Below are 17508 nucleotides of genomic sequence, written 5' to 3'. Positions count from 1 at the left end.
ATATGACAATCAATGACAGCTAGGAAATAAACTGTAGCGTTACAGAAACAGTTAAAAAGATTTCGCTATAGTTTCTGTGGATACCTATTTGAAATATCACAATATGAGGAATATGTGGAAAAATTACACAGCCAGTCGATCTTTTTAAACATTTCATTTTTAATCCCAAGGCTCTTCAACATTTTTGTCGGCTTTCAGGGAATAATCTTTACTTTGAGATCTGCTCATGCCACATCGAGATCTGTTTCGATCTTCCTTTGACGAGTTTCAACCTCTGCAACACATAAGTCAGGACAAGTTCTGCGTAATTTACACGTTTTGATGGTTTTGCAGATGAACTTTAAAAAATAATAAATAAAAAAAAAAGGCAACATACCATATTAGACCAATAATTAGTTATTCCCAAGATCTTAGCGGCTGCTTTACGGAGTCGGATAGTATTTTTGCAAAGATTTGTAGTTCTTTAAGCTTATTGCATCGTTTACTTCCTGGTTCGGTAAAGGGGTCCTAAAAAGCCATGCCCACAGAAACAACAGTCTTTTCCAGCTGCCACCACCAGTTGATTTAGCCACCAGTTGATCTATAACACCGGTCGCAAGTTGTAATGCGAACACAACCGTTCCGTACCGTACTGTTCCGTTCCGTGCAGTGCGAAAGCGCTTGAAGTTACATACCGCACCTTTAATATGATTCATACTCCTTCCCTGAAGGGAAACTACCTTTCTCCTGCGGTTTTTGACAGCAGATCCAGCCGAGGAGGGTCGTTGTTGCAGCGGCCTGGATGGAGAATGCCCGGCGGGCGGAGTGTTTTGGGAGAACCTTCTGCCTAGAGAGCGTTGCCTCTTCTTGCTGCTCTTCTGCGCCTGAGACAGCGGGCTTGCCTGCTGTGATCTGAGCTGCTCCAGCGCGCGTAAAGCTGGTCTGCAGTCCGGGAGAGAAGACGTGGTTCTGTGGCCTTTGAGGACCGGAGACGACCCCAGCTTGCCGCGGTGAGAGGAATGAGTGAGGTGCATGTCTTTGACCCTGGAGACTGGGTCCCTGGCCGCGTCACTGCGGGGCCGCACTCTGGGCCCCCCCGCGTTATCCATGTATGAGCCATCTTCTTCTTCATCGGAGTCAGCTGGGAGGAACTTGACGGCGCGGTGGTGCAACCAGCAGCCCTCCGCGGAGCTCAGGCTGTGACTGCGGGGCCGGGGGGCCCACAGATCCTGGCCCCTTTGAGTGAGCTTGCGAGTTTCTTGAGGGGTGCTGAACATCAGCCAGTAGGGGGGGCAAGAGGGAACCTGACTCACCGGCTGCTGCCCAGTTAAAATCCATCTCTCCAGATTGAATCCATACTGCAGGAAGAAAACAAACCTCTAATTTAAAGTATAACATTTCTACATTTTGTCAAGTTATGCCCACTCAGAGATGGGTAGTAGGTAGTTACATTTACACACTTGAACTTTTTGGGAAAAAAGTACTTTTTACTATATTTTCATTATAAAGTATCGCTACTCTTGAGTAATATTTCTGGATACTCAATCCACTGAGAGTAACTAACTGAAATAATAGTAAATTTACTTTTAATCAAAAGATTTTGGTGAGGAATTTTGCCTTTTCCACAGTAATATTAATCAAAAATATAAGTGAAACTTAGCCAGCATTAAACTTATTGGGGGAGAGGAGGGGAGAGAAGAAAGCAACCTCAGTTTCCTGCATGATCTGATGGCATTGTGGTACAGAAATATCAGGTAAAGTCGACATCTGTATCTCAACACCTAACGGTCCCAAAGGGGTCTGAAAAGGAACGTCCTCCAGAATATTCATCATCACCAAAACACACCAACAAATCACCTGTGTGAGGAGAGTCACAAAGAGTTTAAATATGTCTGTTTACAGGCCCTTTTTTTAATTTGGGCTTAAAATAATTTCTTACCTTTGCCAGGTGCTGTCTTGCAGGTCCGGAGCGGTCTGAGTCACACACAGGTGTCTGCGGTGATAAACCTCTTCATCACTAAGCCTCTGACATCATCAGTTTGTTTACCATCTCAGATGCTCAGTCGGTATAATCTGTCATGCAAGGATCTACCATAAATAACCACTTTTAATAATGCACATATGTAAAATCATAATTAAAGCTAAGTCCCTTTAAAAAACAAGATTGCAACCTATTTTCAACTTTAATTGTAATGTAAAAAAATCAATTTAATTGATTTAAGCAATTTTGCATATATTTAAAATTATATTGACTTTGGATGTCATTTTCATATGGATTTAAAGGGATTATGGAAACGCTGATGTCGGGAAACGGAGGCACAGCATGAAACTTTCCAGAGATTAGCTGGTTACATAAAGCCGGCAGCCGCAGCGCAAGATCAGTTCATGTGGAGATGTTCATATTAGGTTCCATCTCAGAGGTAAAAAATGAATAAAACGTTGTACTCAGAGATAGATTTTATTTATATATTTTACACAATCACAATAAATTTAGGATTCACAAGCTTTTGGGGGGGAGGGAAAGTTTTCCTTGGATTTCTGTAACAGGCCTCTGAAATTAACCAGCTTGGAGCTTCGCAGAAAGAAAAAACAACTTGACTCAAAAGGGAACAGATCTAGTTTAATTTTAAAGGTAAAGAGCACAGCAGCATGGTGACGTCAGAGACCTTCAGGGCGGCATCTTGACTGAACAAGTGCACCGAGGTACCATCTAGCATCAGGAAGTGAGATCACAGGAAGTGGTTCTGACGGAGGTGTACACAAAGAAAGGAAAATACCTGCAGCTCTGCAGAGGGAACCTTATTAAGATCTCTGAATGATTAGAAAATTAAAACCAAAACCTACGTGGGTATGATTTACTTTAATGTTCCTCGATAAAGACCAGAAAGCAGAGTGGGATGTTTTACCATTTCAGTCTGCTCTGTGAATCCAGGTGAGCAGACAGCTGCAGGATGGGAGCGTCTTTAATGTGCTGGTGTGTTTCCACCTCATTGTGGTCTCCTAACTCTAGGTGATGTCTTACAAACCGCTTACAAACAATACGCGTGCAGCATAGCGTAACATTTACAACTCTTTCCACTTTGAGCACCATTATCACAATGGTGGAAAAAGAAGAAACATCAACATATTGATGCGTTTTTGAAATATCATGCCCCTCTTGATTTAAGGCATTTCTCTATCACGTCTACCCTCATTCAAGTTACAATGTGATCCCATAAATGCCATTCGCTTCCCTTCCTGTTACAGCCAATCAGCACAAAAAGAAGATACAAACTACCTACAAATATTTTTTTTATGAATAAAATTGTATTATCTTTATATAGATAAAATGTTAACAATCCCCAGAGATTGAAATATATCATAAAAGGTCCACGCTGAGTGCACCGCTAGAGATTTATTATCTGATGCAAAGAGATCAAAGGTTGTTACGCTCCCTTAACTTGTTCATCATGGAAACATCCTCAGGGTCCACGCTTTTTATTTGTCGGGTGCAGTAATAAAAACAGCTGGTACCAAACGAGGCATCCAGGAGGTTCATGGTAACCTAATGATTTCAGGTGAAATGAGAGACATGGTTCAGTTGTTAGCAGCGTCAGCCTGCCGGGGCCAGTTCTCCTCCTCGATGCCGGAGTCGTACTCCTCCTCTGCCGTATCCTTGGCGGGGGTTCTGAAATCCAAACAGGACATTCTGTCACCAAAACTCATTTCTCTGAGCGATAAACTGTCCCAAACGTCGCTGCGATAAATGATAATATTGTTCAAGTAGATGAATAAACTCATTTCAAATTGGAACTGGAAGACATTTTAAATATCCAGAAGAAAGAAAGAAAACAACAGATTAAATGGACACTAGTCTGTAAACAAAATTCAAAAGGGGGATAAAGCTGAGACTAATGAAGCAAACTGAAGACTTCTGACATCCAATTATTAGCAGGGAGAGAAATTTCCAATTAGAAATTATCAAGCTTGTTTCAATTTATCATGTGATTAATTGATTTATTACCTTTAGCGACAGCCTAGAATCACTTAAAAGTTAAATATTAAACCCACTTAATTTTTTTGGTGTATTTTCAATGATTATTAAACGTTATAAAAACAGTATAAACTTATTAAAACATAATTTCCCCAGAAACATCACAATTATGATCCAATTTATTTTCCAGATATTCTTTTTTTGTTACTGCAGTCACTATGCAAACTGGGACACAACACTTCATAAATCTGATATATAGCAAAGCGCCTTGCAAGAAAACTTCTTACTTCTTCAATTTTAATGTATTTCATGCAACCAAGTGTAAAACACAGTTATGAAATCCATGAAAAAGGGTTAAAAATAAATATTTGAAAAGTATGACTCCTTTAAAAGTCGTAATTAGAAGATGAGAGTCCACTAGTAGTAGAAAAGACCTGTGAAGGTCAGAGGTCAGTCAGAGCAGTGTTTTTCAACCTTTTTTGAGCCAAGGTACACTGTTTTAATTGAAAAAAAATCTCGAGGCACACCACCAACCAAAAATGTACACAAAGATAGCCGCCTATATTACATATATAGTCATTCTTATCAAAGTGTCTCGAGTAGGAATCAAACACAAAAATTTATTTTTATCACATTTTACATTTCTTATTTCAAATTGCCCGTAACATGTCCACTTCAAAAATACACCTGAACACCTGAACAGCCACAACAATGTGGTGTTAAATTTAAAGAAGTTGTAGAAAACTTCAAAGTGTTTTACAAACTAATCCACAAGCATTGTTATAGCCGGAATACAGAAAATAATTCTTATTCTGAAAGAAGCAATAATATTTGGGAAAGATTTTACTGTTACAATATGAAGATTTGCATGTACAAAATGTCAATATCTGTTTATTTTACCCATCTAATGTGAAACCTGTGCATGTTTGGATAAAACAGCTGATTTCCTGGCAGAAATTGAAGAAAGACAAATCTCTTCCTCAACAGCTCTCAGTCTCTCTGGTTTCAGTTTTTATAGTAGCCAGGCTTGAGACGCTCACTTCACACAGACATGTTGTGGGAAATGGACCCATGTTCTTTCCAACTACTGCTGAGCTTCACTGTCTTTTCCATCACTGTCGTCACAGTCTTGCTAGATACGATGCTCTCATCGCTACCTGTAACATTCATGCATCACTAATTCTCTTGTTTTAATGTAAAATGCTCTGTACCTACTGCCATCTAGTGGTAAGAAAATTACATGATTACGCCTCTAGCCACTACTAACTGTGGTTTCGTTCACACCGAGCTTAAGTGCAGCGGCTTTATTTCCCACCCTCAACTTAAAAGCTGCATCATACGAGTTTGAAAACATTTCTCTGTCGTGCCTGCTGCTAGCATGTGGTTGTTCTAAATGAAAATTAACACGTTCTTCTTTGATCTACAATTTTGACTTCTAATTATTCACTTCTTGCAAGAGAGCCCCCTGGTGGTTGAAGAAGAATACACAGAAAAGCCGCACCGGGCTACAAATCTGCATGGTTCAAAGTTTAGGAAAAAAGTAGCAGCTTATAGTCCGGAAAATACGGTACCGTAGGTGAAATTTAATAATTTCCACGGCACACCTGACGATCACTCACGGCACACTAGTGTGCCGCAGAACAGTGGTTGAAAAACACTGTTAGAGAACCTTAGATAGAATAATTAAGACCAGGAAACACAATAAAAACAATATCAAAGCTGCTCAATCCAACATTTCCTTCCACTTCAAAACTATACACCACTTTGCAAAAGCAAGTAAAAGAATAGTTTTATTTAAGAATTATTTTGCAACCAAAAACTGTTTAAGAGTTATGGATAATTTGCGAGGCGCTGTCTAACATGTCTGTCATTCTGTGAGTATGGGAATACTGACCGGATGTATCTGGGCTGCGTTTTTCCCTGAACGACATCTTTGTCCAGTTCCACAGCACCGATATCTGAGTGAGGCACCTCAAACATGGGCTCAAGAAGAAGTTTCTCCTGCATGTCAATAATAATATGTCAATGACACAGATCACTGAAATCGATAAAGGATGATGTGCAGCATTTAGTTTGAAAACAACAAACCATAATGGATCTGAGGCCACGAGCTCCAGTTTTCCTCTCCAAAGCCAATCTGGCGATGGCTCTCAAGGCATCTGGGGTCACGTTAAGTTCACACTAAAAAACAAAACAGACGCATTGATTAGGCTGCTGCTTTCCTGAAGCAACTCTGCATAAGAAAGCTCAGAACCCTTACTTTGTCCATGCTGAACAGAGCCTGGTACTGTGGAACCACAGCGTTTCGTGGTTCAGTCAAGATTCGGACCAGAGTGTCCTCATCCAGGCTGTGCAGAGGGACGACGACAGGAAGACGGCCGACAAACTCTGGAATCATGCCGAACTCGATCAGGTCCCTCGCCTCGACATGCTTCAGCAGCCGGTCCTTCTCCTCGATCTCCGCGACCGCGTCCGTCTCGCCGCTGCTGTTGGCCAGGTCTGCTGCAGCGGCTGCCCGGCGACCTTTCCCCAAGTTAGAGGGCGTTCCAAATCCCAAATACTAAACAGCAGAGACACACGAGTGTTGATCGGAGATTAAACAAAGTCTCGTCTGAGTTTTAGGGGAGTTAAATTCACCTTCTCGTTCTTCCTTCGGCTTATTATCCTGTCGAGGCCGTTGAAGGCTCCCGAAGCAACAAACAGGATGTTGGTTGTGTCGACCTGCACCGTTTCACCTCTCAGCTTTCTGGAGTTTTTCTCTGGAACATTGACGATTGTACCCTCCAGGAGTTTCAGCAAACCCTGACACAGAAGAGGAGGGAAAAGAAGAAGGAAGGCGACATGCGGTCATTTAATAAAGCAAAAGGAAAAAACTTTATTGTATGAAACATAAATAATAATCATTCTTTCTTTTGGTTTTAGTGATTTATAAGAATCTTTGGGTAACGTCCCATAAATAAATGCTTTTTATGGAATACCGGTGCTTTTACAGGAAGAAATGTATTCTTGACAAAATGAAAAATAGATATTTTTAACTGAAACATCTCAAATTAGGGGTTTTCTGGACAATCACCAATCTTTAAGAAGCCTGACCTACCAACTCAGATATTGGTCAATACTGATTTTTTTTGTCTGAAATGTTGCAAGAAAGTCACTGAGTTGGTAACGGTGGGGTCACTATTGTTCAGTGGAAACGTGCAGACATGACCTGGAGGAAGAGTCTCACAGCACAGCAAAAGAGGACAGTGTTATGTTTATTTTACGTTTGATATTTATTTATTCATTTCAATAAAATCAAAACAATTATATACAATAGAGGAAAATATACCAATCAATAAAGTGGTTGATTTTTAGACCTTTACTGAGGTAGATAAAATTGGCTTCACATGTAAGTATGGGCGGATGACCGATCTCCCAAAATTTAGAAAACAATAAATTTATTGTTATATAAAGTGGATTATTCCTAGCAGGTAATGCCATAAGAATGACTGTGGTGCAGTTAGACCCATTTGAGTAAAACGTGAACTGATTATGTGGAGAAAAGTGAGGCTTACAAAATCAATGCTAATATAAAGTTTACCTTCTTGCTCTATGAGTGAAAAATGCAGATTTCTGCCTGGTAACTCAGAGTGACGGTTCATAAAAGGAAGCTCCTTTTGCCTTCATTTTAATTTTTTCCATTATCAGACAATTACAGATCATATATTCTCCTCAGTGCTCCAGTTTCCACAGGGAAGTTATGTAAAAATTGTCAGTATGACAAAGATAAAAATCTGATTATAAATAGCATACAACTAGCAGAGTTACATTTTTTAAATTCATAAAACACCAAAAATAATAAACCCAACAGCTGCAGGCTGTTTTGGGTTTGTGCATTAAAACACTGACCTGCTGAACTCCCTCTCCTCCGACATCTCTCAGCTGATGGATCCCAGGAACGCTGCCAATCTTATCAACTTCATCCAGGAACACAATACCTGCACGTCACAGAGGAGGACAGGACTGGATTAACGTCTTACTGTTATGTAATAGTTCCTGCCATTAAAGCATATCAGGTCTATTTATTATTCTCGTTCAGACAGTTGACATAACATAAGGAAGGCTTACTAAAAGACTTCAGTATGTTATGTCTGAAGGCTTTTAGCATTTGAACAAAGAAATGCTTCGTTGCATTTCTTTGTTCAAATGCAACAAAGAAAAACATTTTTTAAAGGTTATGATTACAGCAGCTGAACAAACTCTTTCACTTTACTTACTAAAATGTTTCATTTTTATTTCTGAATGAGCACACAATTTGTAAACAAGTCAGAAAACAAAACAAAGAAAAAAATATATGCTAATCCACATGTTAAACAATCTCATTGTTTTTGTTGTGTTTTGTCCATTTTAATGTTTACCTCCTTGTTTGTTTGTTTGGTTATTCTATGTTGTTTTTATTTGTTCTGTTATCTGGTTATTTTGAAGATCAATACCCCTTTTTGATTTATTTTAGTCTGTTATGTTCATTGTATGTACACTAATTGGTGAATAAATAATTTACAAAGGGTAATTTGTTAAAATTAGGTGTGATGTGGCAAATCAGATTATTGTCGTATTTTAGATATAAAGCAAATCTTGTAAAAAAAAAAAAATTAGAAGTTAGTAAGTTTTTTATTTTTAAAAATGAAAAAAATAAATAAATAAATAAATGTCAAGACATGAAAAACAAAAGTAATTTCTGGTATTTAGCGATGCTCTCATGGAAATAACTACAGATCCCCAAGTATTCCAGCCATACCATCATCATGTCAGGTCTGCTATAATTAGAAACATTTCCACTCACCCGTCTTACTTAACACACGTTATATCTGGAAATGAATGTGCTGTTAAATATAGCCGCTGCGCCCACCTTGTTGTGCTTTCTCCACTGAGTAGTTGGCATCCTGCAGAAGTTTGGCGATGACCGACTCGATGTCCTCGCCCACATATCCAGCTTGAGTGAGGGTGGTGCAGTCGCAAATCGCAAACGGAACATCAAGGCAGCGGGCCAGCGTCTGCGCCAGCAATGTCTTTCCTTAGAAAGCAAAAAAAAAAAAAGTTTATAGCTTCAACCAAAAACTTAACTGCATTTTACAAGACACATCTGTCATGCATGTGTGTTGCATGCTGGGAACTGTTTGCCAAATCACCAACCTGAGCCGGTAGGACCGAGGAGTATAATGTTGCTCTTCTCCAGTTTAATCTCGGCGTGAGTGGAGTCCAGGACTTCGCCGCCCCTCTTCTCCTGCGGCGGCTGCTGGCTCGCCTGCTGCTGCATGGTGGCGCCCAGAGCGTTACCGTGGGGACTGATCCCTGCGATCTGCAGCAGTTCTGCAAAAACAGACCGGTCACCTGGGTTAGCGCGACGGCTGCGGTGCAAACAGTCACAGTAATTAGTCAATGGAGTGTGATGCAGCTTGACTAAAGGAGCAATTTAAGCATGTGTGAGGTAAAAATACACGAGCTGGGTCGGTTCCAGAGGAGTTTCTATGCGGCAGCTTGATTGAAAATAGCAAGACTGAATGTAGGGTACACGTCTGTGGCAACGACCCGTTAGAACCAAAGCATTGTGGGTCGTTTTCTTGGGTTAAGTGAGGGCATTGGACGAGAGTTAAAATGTTTCTGTAATTATTTCACTCTCATTAAGATGTATTTAATCTGATGTGGTAGAAATATACATTCTAGATTGTATTGAGCAAAAACTGCTTTTGAAGAAATCTGCACTGTTAAAGGAGAGTCACTGCCTCATTATGACTAATTTAAAATATTTTTAGAATAATTGTTTCCAGTCTTTGTTAGCTTTGGGTCATCATCATAGGAGTAAAAATTTCTGAAGTTTACAAAAGGGATCATCGATCTGTAATAATGCTGAGTATCATTCTGAATTACAAGGAATATATATTCATATCAAACAGCAGGAAAAAATAGATTATGAATCCATTTAATAAATTATAGTTCGTATTTACCCAACATCCATAAAATACTGACAAAGGAAGCTGGTCCCTTATGCCAGGATCAACTCCATTTCTTTTACTACAAAATACCTTAAGAGTGAAAAAAAAACTCATGTAGCTATGATGTCCTGGAAAAGGGACAGCAGGTGAGATCAGTACCAGATTATTTAATGACAGTTTATTAAAAAAAAAGAGAAAAACGAACACTTTTCTTCTTAGCCCAAGAAAACACTTCTGATGTTGTTTCTGATTCAGAAGAGTGACGACTGTAGCTCATATTCTGGTGTGCTGAACCTCTGACTCCAGCTGAACTCTTCCACAAACTATCGATTAAGGATTTGCTTCAAAATCTTCTTAAGGCTTTGATTCGCTTCTTGGTTGATCACCTTTTTTCTGCCCTGTTTTTTCCTTCCACCTAACTTTCCATGTAAATGCCTGGACACAGTACTCCCTGAACACCTTTTCCTCCTGGCGTGTGGTGCAGATGACAAACAGTTCAAATGCACAACAATTGTTTGGTAAGCCATGACAAATTATTCAAAATAAATTCTGAAATTATATCATTCTGGTAATGAATATTACTTCCCCTTTTTTTGCATAAATTACTGAAATAAATTAACTTCGATTAAACCATTTTATTGAAACACACCAGTAGTACTAATTATTTTTCAATAGATTAGGTTGTAAATGAACCCAAACATAATTATTGTAACTACTTCTGTGAGAAAGGAAACTCGCTGTTGTCTGTACATTTTGGCATTTGCACAACAGACAGAAGCATAAAACCCAGAAACCTGCAGATAAAGTGTTGTGACTTTAAGTCAGATAACGGTGAGGAGGTCAGTGACTTACTTGTGAATCTGTATTCATCCTCTCGTCTTCTCATCTCTAGCTCTACAAGGAGAGGATCAAAGTACTTAAATCAACAATACCACTTAGCATTACCACTACAACATTATCAATACAGATTATTGAACAAATGCCAAATCATACAGATTCATGGTGAGCCCATGATTCAGGCCATCAGGTGTTTGTGTGACGCAGGGGAGACTCTTGACGTGTTCAAAGTCTGAGTTTGTAAATAGTGACGATAAAGAAAAATCCTGCATGAAGTCACCGTTAGGTTTTTAAAAAGGTCGTATAGAAATGCCCTGTTAAACAATTCCAAATGTAAAGTTGCAACAATTTAGCATTTCAATGCTTTTTTTAATTTGAAAAATTACAGTTTTCAGAGAAAGTGGTTTATTACAGGCAAAGTTAATTCCTAAATGAACAAATAATCTAAAATGGAAAGTTTAGTTTTCAATAAATCTGCTTTTTTAAATTTGCTTAATGTCCATCGTGCCTATTAGGGGTGTAACAAAAACATCACAATCACAGTTGCACTGCAGACCATGCACAGCTGAAGGACTGTACTACAGTCTGAAGAGATAAAAAGAAATTACATAAAGCAAGGCAGCTCATTGAATTTGTGGCAAAAATCAATAAAATGCAGAATAAAGCAGCATAAATTTGATCTCTGAGGGTTTCTTGAAATTAATACTCCATCCTGTCTTGTTCTCATAAACTCAATATCATGTCTTCACGGCTTTAGGGATTGTTACACCACTAATACCGATAAATATATATAGGAAAACAGTTATCTCACCAAATAGTGATTAAAATATCAAAATTCAACAGGTCTGACATCATCTGTGACGCTTTTCAACTTTAGGAGTCTTTAGAAATAAACAATAAGAGAAGCAGTCTTTAATGTGGGAAGGATTCTTATAAGGCATTTTTGTTCAAATTGAGTCATTGCTCGACTGGCTAGCATTCTGTCAGCCCACCAATCATTTACTCACACTGGAATAGAGCCATATTTCTGTATTAATTCAGTCTCAAAATGGACATCTAATCATGAACAGTACATTTTGTCAGACATCAGACTACTGTAATCAACATCCATGTCAGAATCCCTAAAACTATCTTTGTGATATGAGATAATAAACAGAAAATGTTGATATTGTTCAGGGTGTACAGTACATATAGTGATATTTGACAGGAAGTGGTGAGTTTGGAGCTAAATATATTTGTTCTAACACAGAAAGCTGTCACTTCGTTTATGATGTTGGTAAGGACTGCATGGTTTGCATTCTCACTACAGAGTACACAAAAAAATACACATTAAAGAATATGTATTGGTTTAGCCAGTAGTGTATGATGTGCTGACCTCGTGGCGTTAAAGATGGCTGCTTCTCCACCTCCACCTGCTGTCGGCTGCCTGCAGGGATGTTGTTGTAGATGCGCTTGTAGTGATTATACACGGCCACCGCCAAGACCTTCTTTGCATACGACTGGCCAACAACATACTTGTCCAGATAGGCATAAATCTAAAAATACACAAAAAATTAAGTAAATAGAATAGCACTGCCCAAAATGTCAAAACATTTGAAATTATTTTGACACATCTCTTACCTTCTTGGGAGGCGGAGGCGGTTTCTGCGCGAAAGCCCGTCTCACCAACTCGGCTTCTGATTCGGCCTCTTTGTTTAGCCCTTTTTTAGAGTCCGTTTCAGACAAGACCACGAAAAAGTGATGACACTTCTCACATTTCACAAACCGTGTTGATGCTACAAGAGAGAAAAATACAAGCATTTATAAAGAAAATAAAATCCATGTCAGTCCATAAACTTGCTCTACAAAGTTTTAATTGGAAAATATGCATATAAAATTAAAATAATTACATATACAGCTCCGAAAAAAAAACAGAGCAGTTAAAATGATCAGTTTCTCTGATTTTAGTCTGTAGGTAAATGTTTGAGTAAAATTAACTTTGTTCTTTAATTCTACGAACTACTGACATCTGAAAGTCCAAGCAAAAATTTTTATATTTATTTGTGGTCAAAATAGCAAAAAGGATAAAGTGTCTTCAGACTTCAAATAGTCAAAAAAAAAAGTTCATATTAATTTAGAAACAACAATATTAACATTTTAACTCAGAAAGAGTTCAGAAATCAACATTTGGTGGAATAACTACGAGGTTTTCAATGGGGTTCAGTGCAGCAGTCTCTTAATTTTTTCCAGAGCTGTATACGTGTAGCCCAAATCCTCCACAAATTCAAATCTACATTTTGTCACCAAAATAAACATTACAAGTAATATTTTGACTCAAAGGAAAGTGGCATTAATCAAAACAGAAAGAGTTGAGTGAAATATGGATGTGCAGCCTCAGAGTTTACCCAGTCATTTATTAAAACTAAAAAGTTTTAATAAATTAAAACTTTAAAAAAAGTTTTAATAAATGTTGCAACATGCAGAATCTCAAAAAAAAAAAAAAAAGTCAGGACATCTCAGAGGTTTTAACGGGCAGGAGATAATCAGCTCATTTAGAAAAAAAGCAGAAAACCAAGAGACAACAATAAAATCCACGCAGTTCCTGGTTGTTTGTGGCGCTCGTTTAAACGCTGTGTTTGCACTTCTGTTTATTTAATCCAGCCCACGGTTTAGACTACAGGAAAGAGTGACAGCTGGTGTGAACGCTTCAAAAACAAAAGCACAGAGTTAACGTAATACAGAGAGAGTTTGGGCAAATTAAAACCCAAAATATTTATTTTCTCACACATTTATGTATGTTGACACCATGAAAAACTAACAACAATATTTCAACATATTTTGGGTCCTATTTTAGAATCTTTTCATTTTGTCTCTGTAGTCTTGTTTTTATCAAAACATTGCTGAAAATGAGCAATTTATGTTCTGAAAACATAAATCAATGCTCAGTCATGTTATTGCTTGTACTGGCTCCAGAAATGTATTGAACAAATAATAATCTGACTTTCACGTAGTTTTAAACATTTTGTGTACACCCTCTGTTTGTCCTAGATCACATTTGACCGGGTCGACTTACATACAAAGGTCTCTACATGTGTGCAGGGGTCTCCACATTTGGGGCAGCGCAGCTGGCTTCCACCTTTTCCTGACCCTCCAGAGCCAGACATCCTCTTCCCATCACCAACACTTTTCTGTAAAATTAAGACACACAAAATTAAAGAACTTAAATTGGGTCCATTATCTTGATGGTATTAATTTTTAGAGGGAATAACAGATAGAAATGGAAGGGGGTTTACTTTTCCACTGTCACTCCCACTGTCTTTTGTTGTCCCATCTTTAGCAGCGTAACAGACGGCCGTTTCTGAAAACGACCTCACACACACACGTGGACGAAAATGAGCTTCCCGAGACCCCCGACGACTCAGGGAGAACAGCTGGAATCGGGAACATGACAACCCTGAAAGACAAGAAACACTCGATCAGGGAAAACTGTCTGTCCACTAAATAGTTCAGATTACTAAAAAATTATTATTATTAAAATTATTAAAAAATTAGAAAACAGAGACCACACACAATAAAAACCCTCCTAAACACAGACTTTGGTCACTTTATCCCTTTGCCATTTTGAACATTTACAGTTTTGTTCATTTTTGCATAAATTTTCTTGTGTCTAGTACAAAAACAAGCCATCTGCCACGGAACATTTTCTACCAACCCGGAGGCAACATTCTAACTCTCTTGGAGACTTTTTTTGCCAGCTTTGACACCTTTAGTGTACTGTGGTTGTGTTACACTGAACTCAGCGATTCCACAGATCTTATTTTGGTTTAATCAGAGGTAATAATGTCTCATACTTCATAAGAGTTATAAGGTCCAAACAATTTATGGAAATCAAATAACAGCAGGTATATGTTGATAATTATATTCTGTCGATCAGTTGTAGTGACTTATTTACAATTTTTCACATGTGACCATAAAGAAAACCTAGAAAAATTAGTATCAAAATAAGCTCAGATTTTCACATAAATCTTAAAAACTGCAACTTATTATGATATAATTTGAGTGGGGAACATGTTAGCTAAACTAGCACAAATGTTCATAAATAAATGCTCAGATTTTTTTTCCGCAAGTCCCACAGTTGCACAAAAAGGCCGTGTGCTGCACCATCCTTGGCCTATCTTTAGCGTCCCAACTATTCCAGAGACTGTTACAGCTGCTGTTGACATTAGCAACACGACTATCATAACAAATAGTAATCTAGGTTAGCTAAAGCAAATAGCAAAGTGTCAAGAACCTTTGGTTGGCAGTATGTGGACTTTCCCTTGCTTACCTCTGTGGGCAGAGTTTAGGAGCAACCTGGCAGCCGAGGTGCATGGGCAGGACATGTTTTCTTCTGTCTGAAACCCTGAAAATGAAGATTTAATTTACACAGAGTAGAGAAACACAAAGCTACTTAGCCACAGGTTAGCATGTACCAACAGCAACAAAGGCTGAATCATCCATGTTCTGTCTGATTTTGTAAACCAGACTGGAATTGACCACATCCCAGCACCAGAATTTCACTTCAGATTTCACTACCTATGAACAATCATGCACTGTTAGGAAAACCTTTGAAAATGTAACATTTTATAATAAAAACATGAAAAACGTTGCAGACATTAGCATCTGACTTGAGGCATAGATCAACTCTAGTTTGAGTATTTACTCAATAGACATTGCATATTTTACACAAAACGTTTGTGAAACATTTATGTAAATTAACACAAACAGAAAATAAGAAATTTGGGGGCTTTTTTGCTGGAGGCCTTAACATGGGAACTAGTTCAAAAATTACTGCCTACAAAGTTCTAAGTCAGATACAAATAATCTACACTAACAACAGATTATATAAAAGAGCGTTTGTGAAAAATTAATCTAAAATAAGATGGGTTTGAAGGCATAATTTTAGCTAGAAACCACCTTAAAAAGAGTCCATTTTAAAAATTACACTACCTAGTGATTAATGTTACAAAGTAAACAAAGTTTGTGAGTCATGAAAAATTCAACTTAAGACATACAACATGGTTCAGCGTAAATAAAATCTTCACAAATCACAAACTGTATTTTACAGCATCCATAATTCTGCCTAAGTTTTGTAGGGTTTAAACTGAGGCCTAGCTCATCTAATGTAATGAAGAACCTAAAAGACTGTTAAAATTTGAATATTTAGATTTAAATAGATACGATGAAGGTTTTACAAGTCACAAAATTATTTTTAAGATCTTGCATGAATGTAAAATAATTCTATTCCAGTTTCCCCAAACTAGGTGTTGTACTTCATCTAATCTACCTCATCTAATGTGAGGAAGTTGGGGGAAAAGCATCAAAATGTAATTTTTTTGACATTTAATATTATAAATAAATACTTAATGAGTTCAAAATAATTTTTGACACAATGTGAAAGGTATTCAGAATAATCCAGTTCAAATTTGACCATTCTAAATATTTCACATTTTTAACTAATGAGGATCAAAACTAAAACGTTATAACTCTGAATCATAGTATATTTCACTGTATAATTTAATATGAATTAATATGCACTTAAATTTAAAAATAATAATAAAAGCTATTAATAATAATAAAAGCATTGTACTAAAATAGTCAACTGTACAAATTGTATCTACTTCAGTTTAATGATAACGTTATTTTCAATTAACAGCTTCTCCTTCGTATTTTAGTGTCTTTTCGGGGGGTTACCATTAAAAAATAATGCCGCATGACCAATATCCAAAGTAAACAAAATTGAACCGGCTTGTCTAAAGACAGCTATATAAACACCTGTAGAGCGATAAAACTAGGTCAGGCCACAAAATTTGACATAACACCCAAGATCTGAAACATTTATTCCTAACGTTAACTATTAGCATTAGCAAAGCAGCTCATTTGACAGCTAAATAAAGAAGTTAACTAATGCTCATTAAATTAAAAACGAGTCTTTTATAAACGTAACGGGGTCCAAAAACTACTGTACTATCTAAACTCCAGTTCAAACCAGTAGTACATGTCAAATAAACAGTGGTGGGTCACTGTTAGCTTTAACTAGGCCCCAGCCTGACACGGCCAGGAGAAATGACAAACAGCCACCGATGAATAAACGGAGAAGCAAAGCTTTTTCACTACGCTAAACAACAATTGTAACATAATTATATAATATTACAAAGTGTACAACTAAAAAGCGTGCAGGTTTTACTTACAGTGCCCGTTGAAACTAGTCGCGTTTTGACAGCCTCCTCTAAAAAACAACAAATTTGCGAAGTCACTAGGGCTGTCGCTCTCTTTTTTTATTTGGTCACTGTGTCATATTAGCACGCTGTTTTATGAATTATGAAGAGTTAGCTTCCTTCAGGTCGTTATTTCCCAGGTGGGACACGACCTAAAGTGATGTAACGCCTGCTGTTATAACTAGGTTACATACAGCTAAACAACTAGCCTCCCCTACAGGAACGACAGTTAACTGGAACAGTTTAAACCATGTGAATGGGACACAGCAACATGGAGGTTCCGCCAGTGTCTATGTAGTTCATACCATCCACACACATTGAGATCTACTAAAGTACAGGACGGTCACTGAGGCGTTCAGGAACACCTCGGAATAGAAGCCATTGCAAGCGGATTGTGAAATATTGTTGCATTTAAGTCTACGTGGAAAAACTAGTATCAAAACAATTGTGTAACTTATTGTGCAAACTTTTTAAAAGTACTTTAACGATGTTTATAAAGTAGTATACATTT

General features: G+C 37.8%; 2 protein-coding genes and 2 long non-coding RNA genes across 7 annotated transcripts in view; 1 reads left to right on the top strand and 3 right to left on the bottom strand.

Annotated features, from left to right (window-relative positions):
• The window catches only part of LOC103156499 (ubiquitin-associated protein 1-like), a 7560-nt gene extending 5575 nt beyond the window's left edge, over positions 1 to 1985 (bottom strand). The window contains exons 1-3 of the mRNA XM_007578580.2: positions 1919 to 1985; positions 1687 to 1836; positions 720 to 1337 (exon numbers count right to left, since the gene is read on the bottom strand). Of these exons, the coding sequence (XP_007578642.1) occupies positions 720 to 1337; positions 1687 to 1812 (744 nt within the window). The 5' untranslated portion in view covers positions 1813 to 1836; positions 1919 to 1985. The remainder of the gene's footprint in view (positions 1 to 719; positions 1338 to 1686; positions 1837 to 1918) is intronic.
• Positions 65 to 711, bottom strand: LOC107833948 (uncharacterized). The gene is made up of 2 exons (XR_001659715.1): positions 377 to 711; positions 65 to 274 (listed from the first exon to the last, which is right to left on the bottom strand). It is a non-coding gene; the product is annotated as an uncharacterized LOC107833948 (long non-coding RNA).
• On the top strand, positions 906 to 2563 carry LOC103156500 (uncharacterized). Its single transcript, XR_478148.2, has 2 exons — positions 906 to 989; positions 1928 to 2563. It is a non-coding gene; the product is annotated as an uncharacterized LOC103156500 (long non-coding RNA).
• Positions 2564 to 2580: 17 nt separating this feature from the next.
• On the bottom strand, positions 2581 to 17248 carry clpxb (caseinolytic mitochondrial matrix peptidase chaperone subunit Xb). Of its 4 annotated transcripts, none has more exons than XM_016664419.1 (15): positions 16971 to 17248; positions 15032 to 15142; positions 14034 to 14194; positions 13814 to 13928; positions 12382 to 12536; positions 12137 to 12296; positions 10777 to 10818; positions 9125 to 9301; positions 8841 to 9005; positions 7841 to 7929; positions 6590 to 6754; positions 6213 to 6512; positions 6041 to 6133; positions 5847 to 5953; positions 2581 to 3646 (listed from the first exon to the last, which is right to left on the bottom strand). In XM_016664419.1, the coding sequence occupies exons 2-15, from the start codon at positions 15120 to 15122 to the stop codon at positions 3556 to 3558; spliced, it is 1911 nt and encodes a 636-aa protein (XP_016519905.1). In that variant the 5' UTR covers positions 15123 to 15142; positions 16971 to 17248; the 3' UTR covers positions 2581 to 3555. The 4 variants fall into 4 exon arrangements, with proteins under 4 accessions (XP_016519905.1, XP_007578639.1, XP_016519906.1 ...); XM_007578577.2 differs by having other exon boundaries at positions 15068 to 15142; positions 16971 to 17246; XM_016664420.1 differs by lacking the exon at positions 10777 to 10818.
• Positions 17249 to 17508: the final 260 nt, after the last annotated feature.

Source organism: Poecilia formosa, unplaced genomic scaffold (genome assembly GCF_000485575.1).
Source record: "Poecilia formosa unplaced genomic scaffold, Poecilia_formosa-5.1.2 Scaffold484, whole genome shotgun sequence".
NCBI lineage: Eukaryota > Metazoa > Chordata > Actinopteri > Cyprinodontiformes > Poeciliidae > Poecilia > Poecilia formosa.
This window is presented reverse-complemented; position numbering and strand designations above follow the sequence as displayed.

Excerpts from the sequence above, each read along its gene's own strand:
- clpxb (XM_016664419.1), bottom strand. The coding sequence starts at position 15,122 with ATGTCCTGCCCATGCACCTCGGCTGCCAGGTTGCTCCTAAACTCTGCC. Across the intron at positions 14,195-15,031 it reads CCACATACTGCCAACCAAAG|GGTTGTCATGTTCCCGATTC; the intron begins GTTCTTGACACT and ends CTTGTCTTTCAG. Across the intron at positions 12,537-13,813 it reads ACATGTAGAGACCTTTGTAT|CATCAACACGGTTTGTGAAA; the intron begins GTAAGTCGACCC and ends TCTCTCTTGTAG.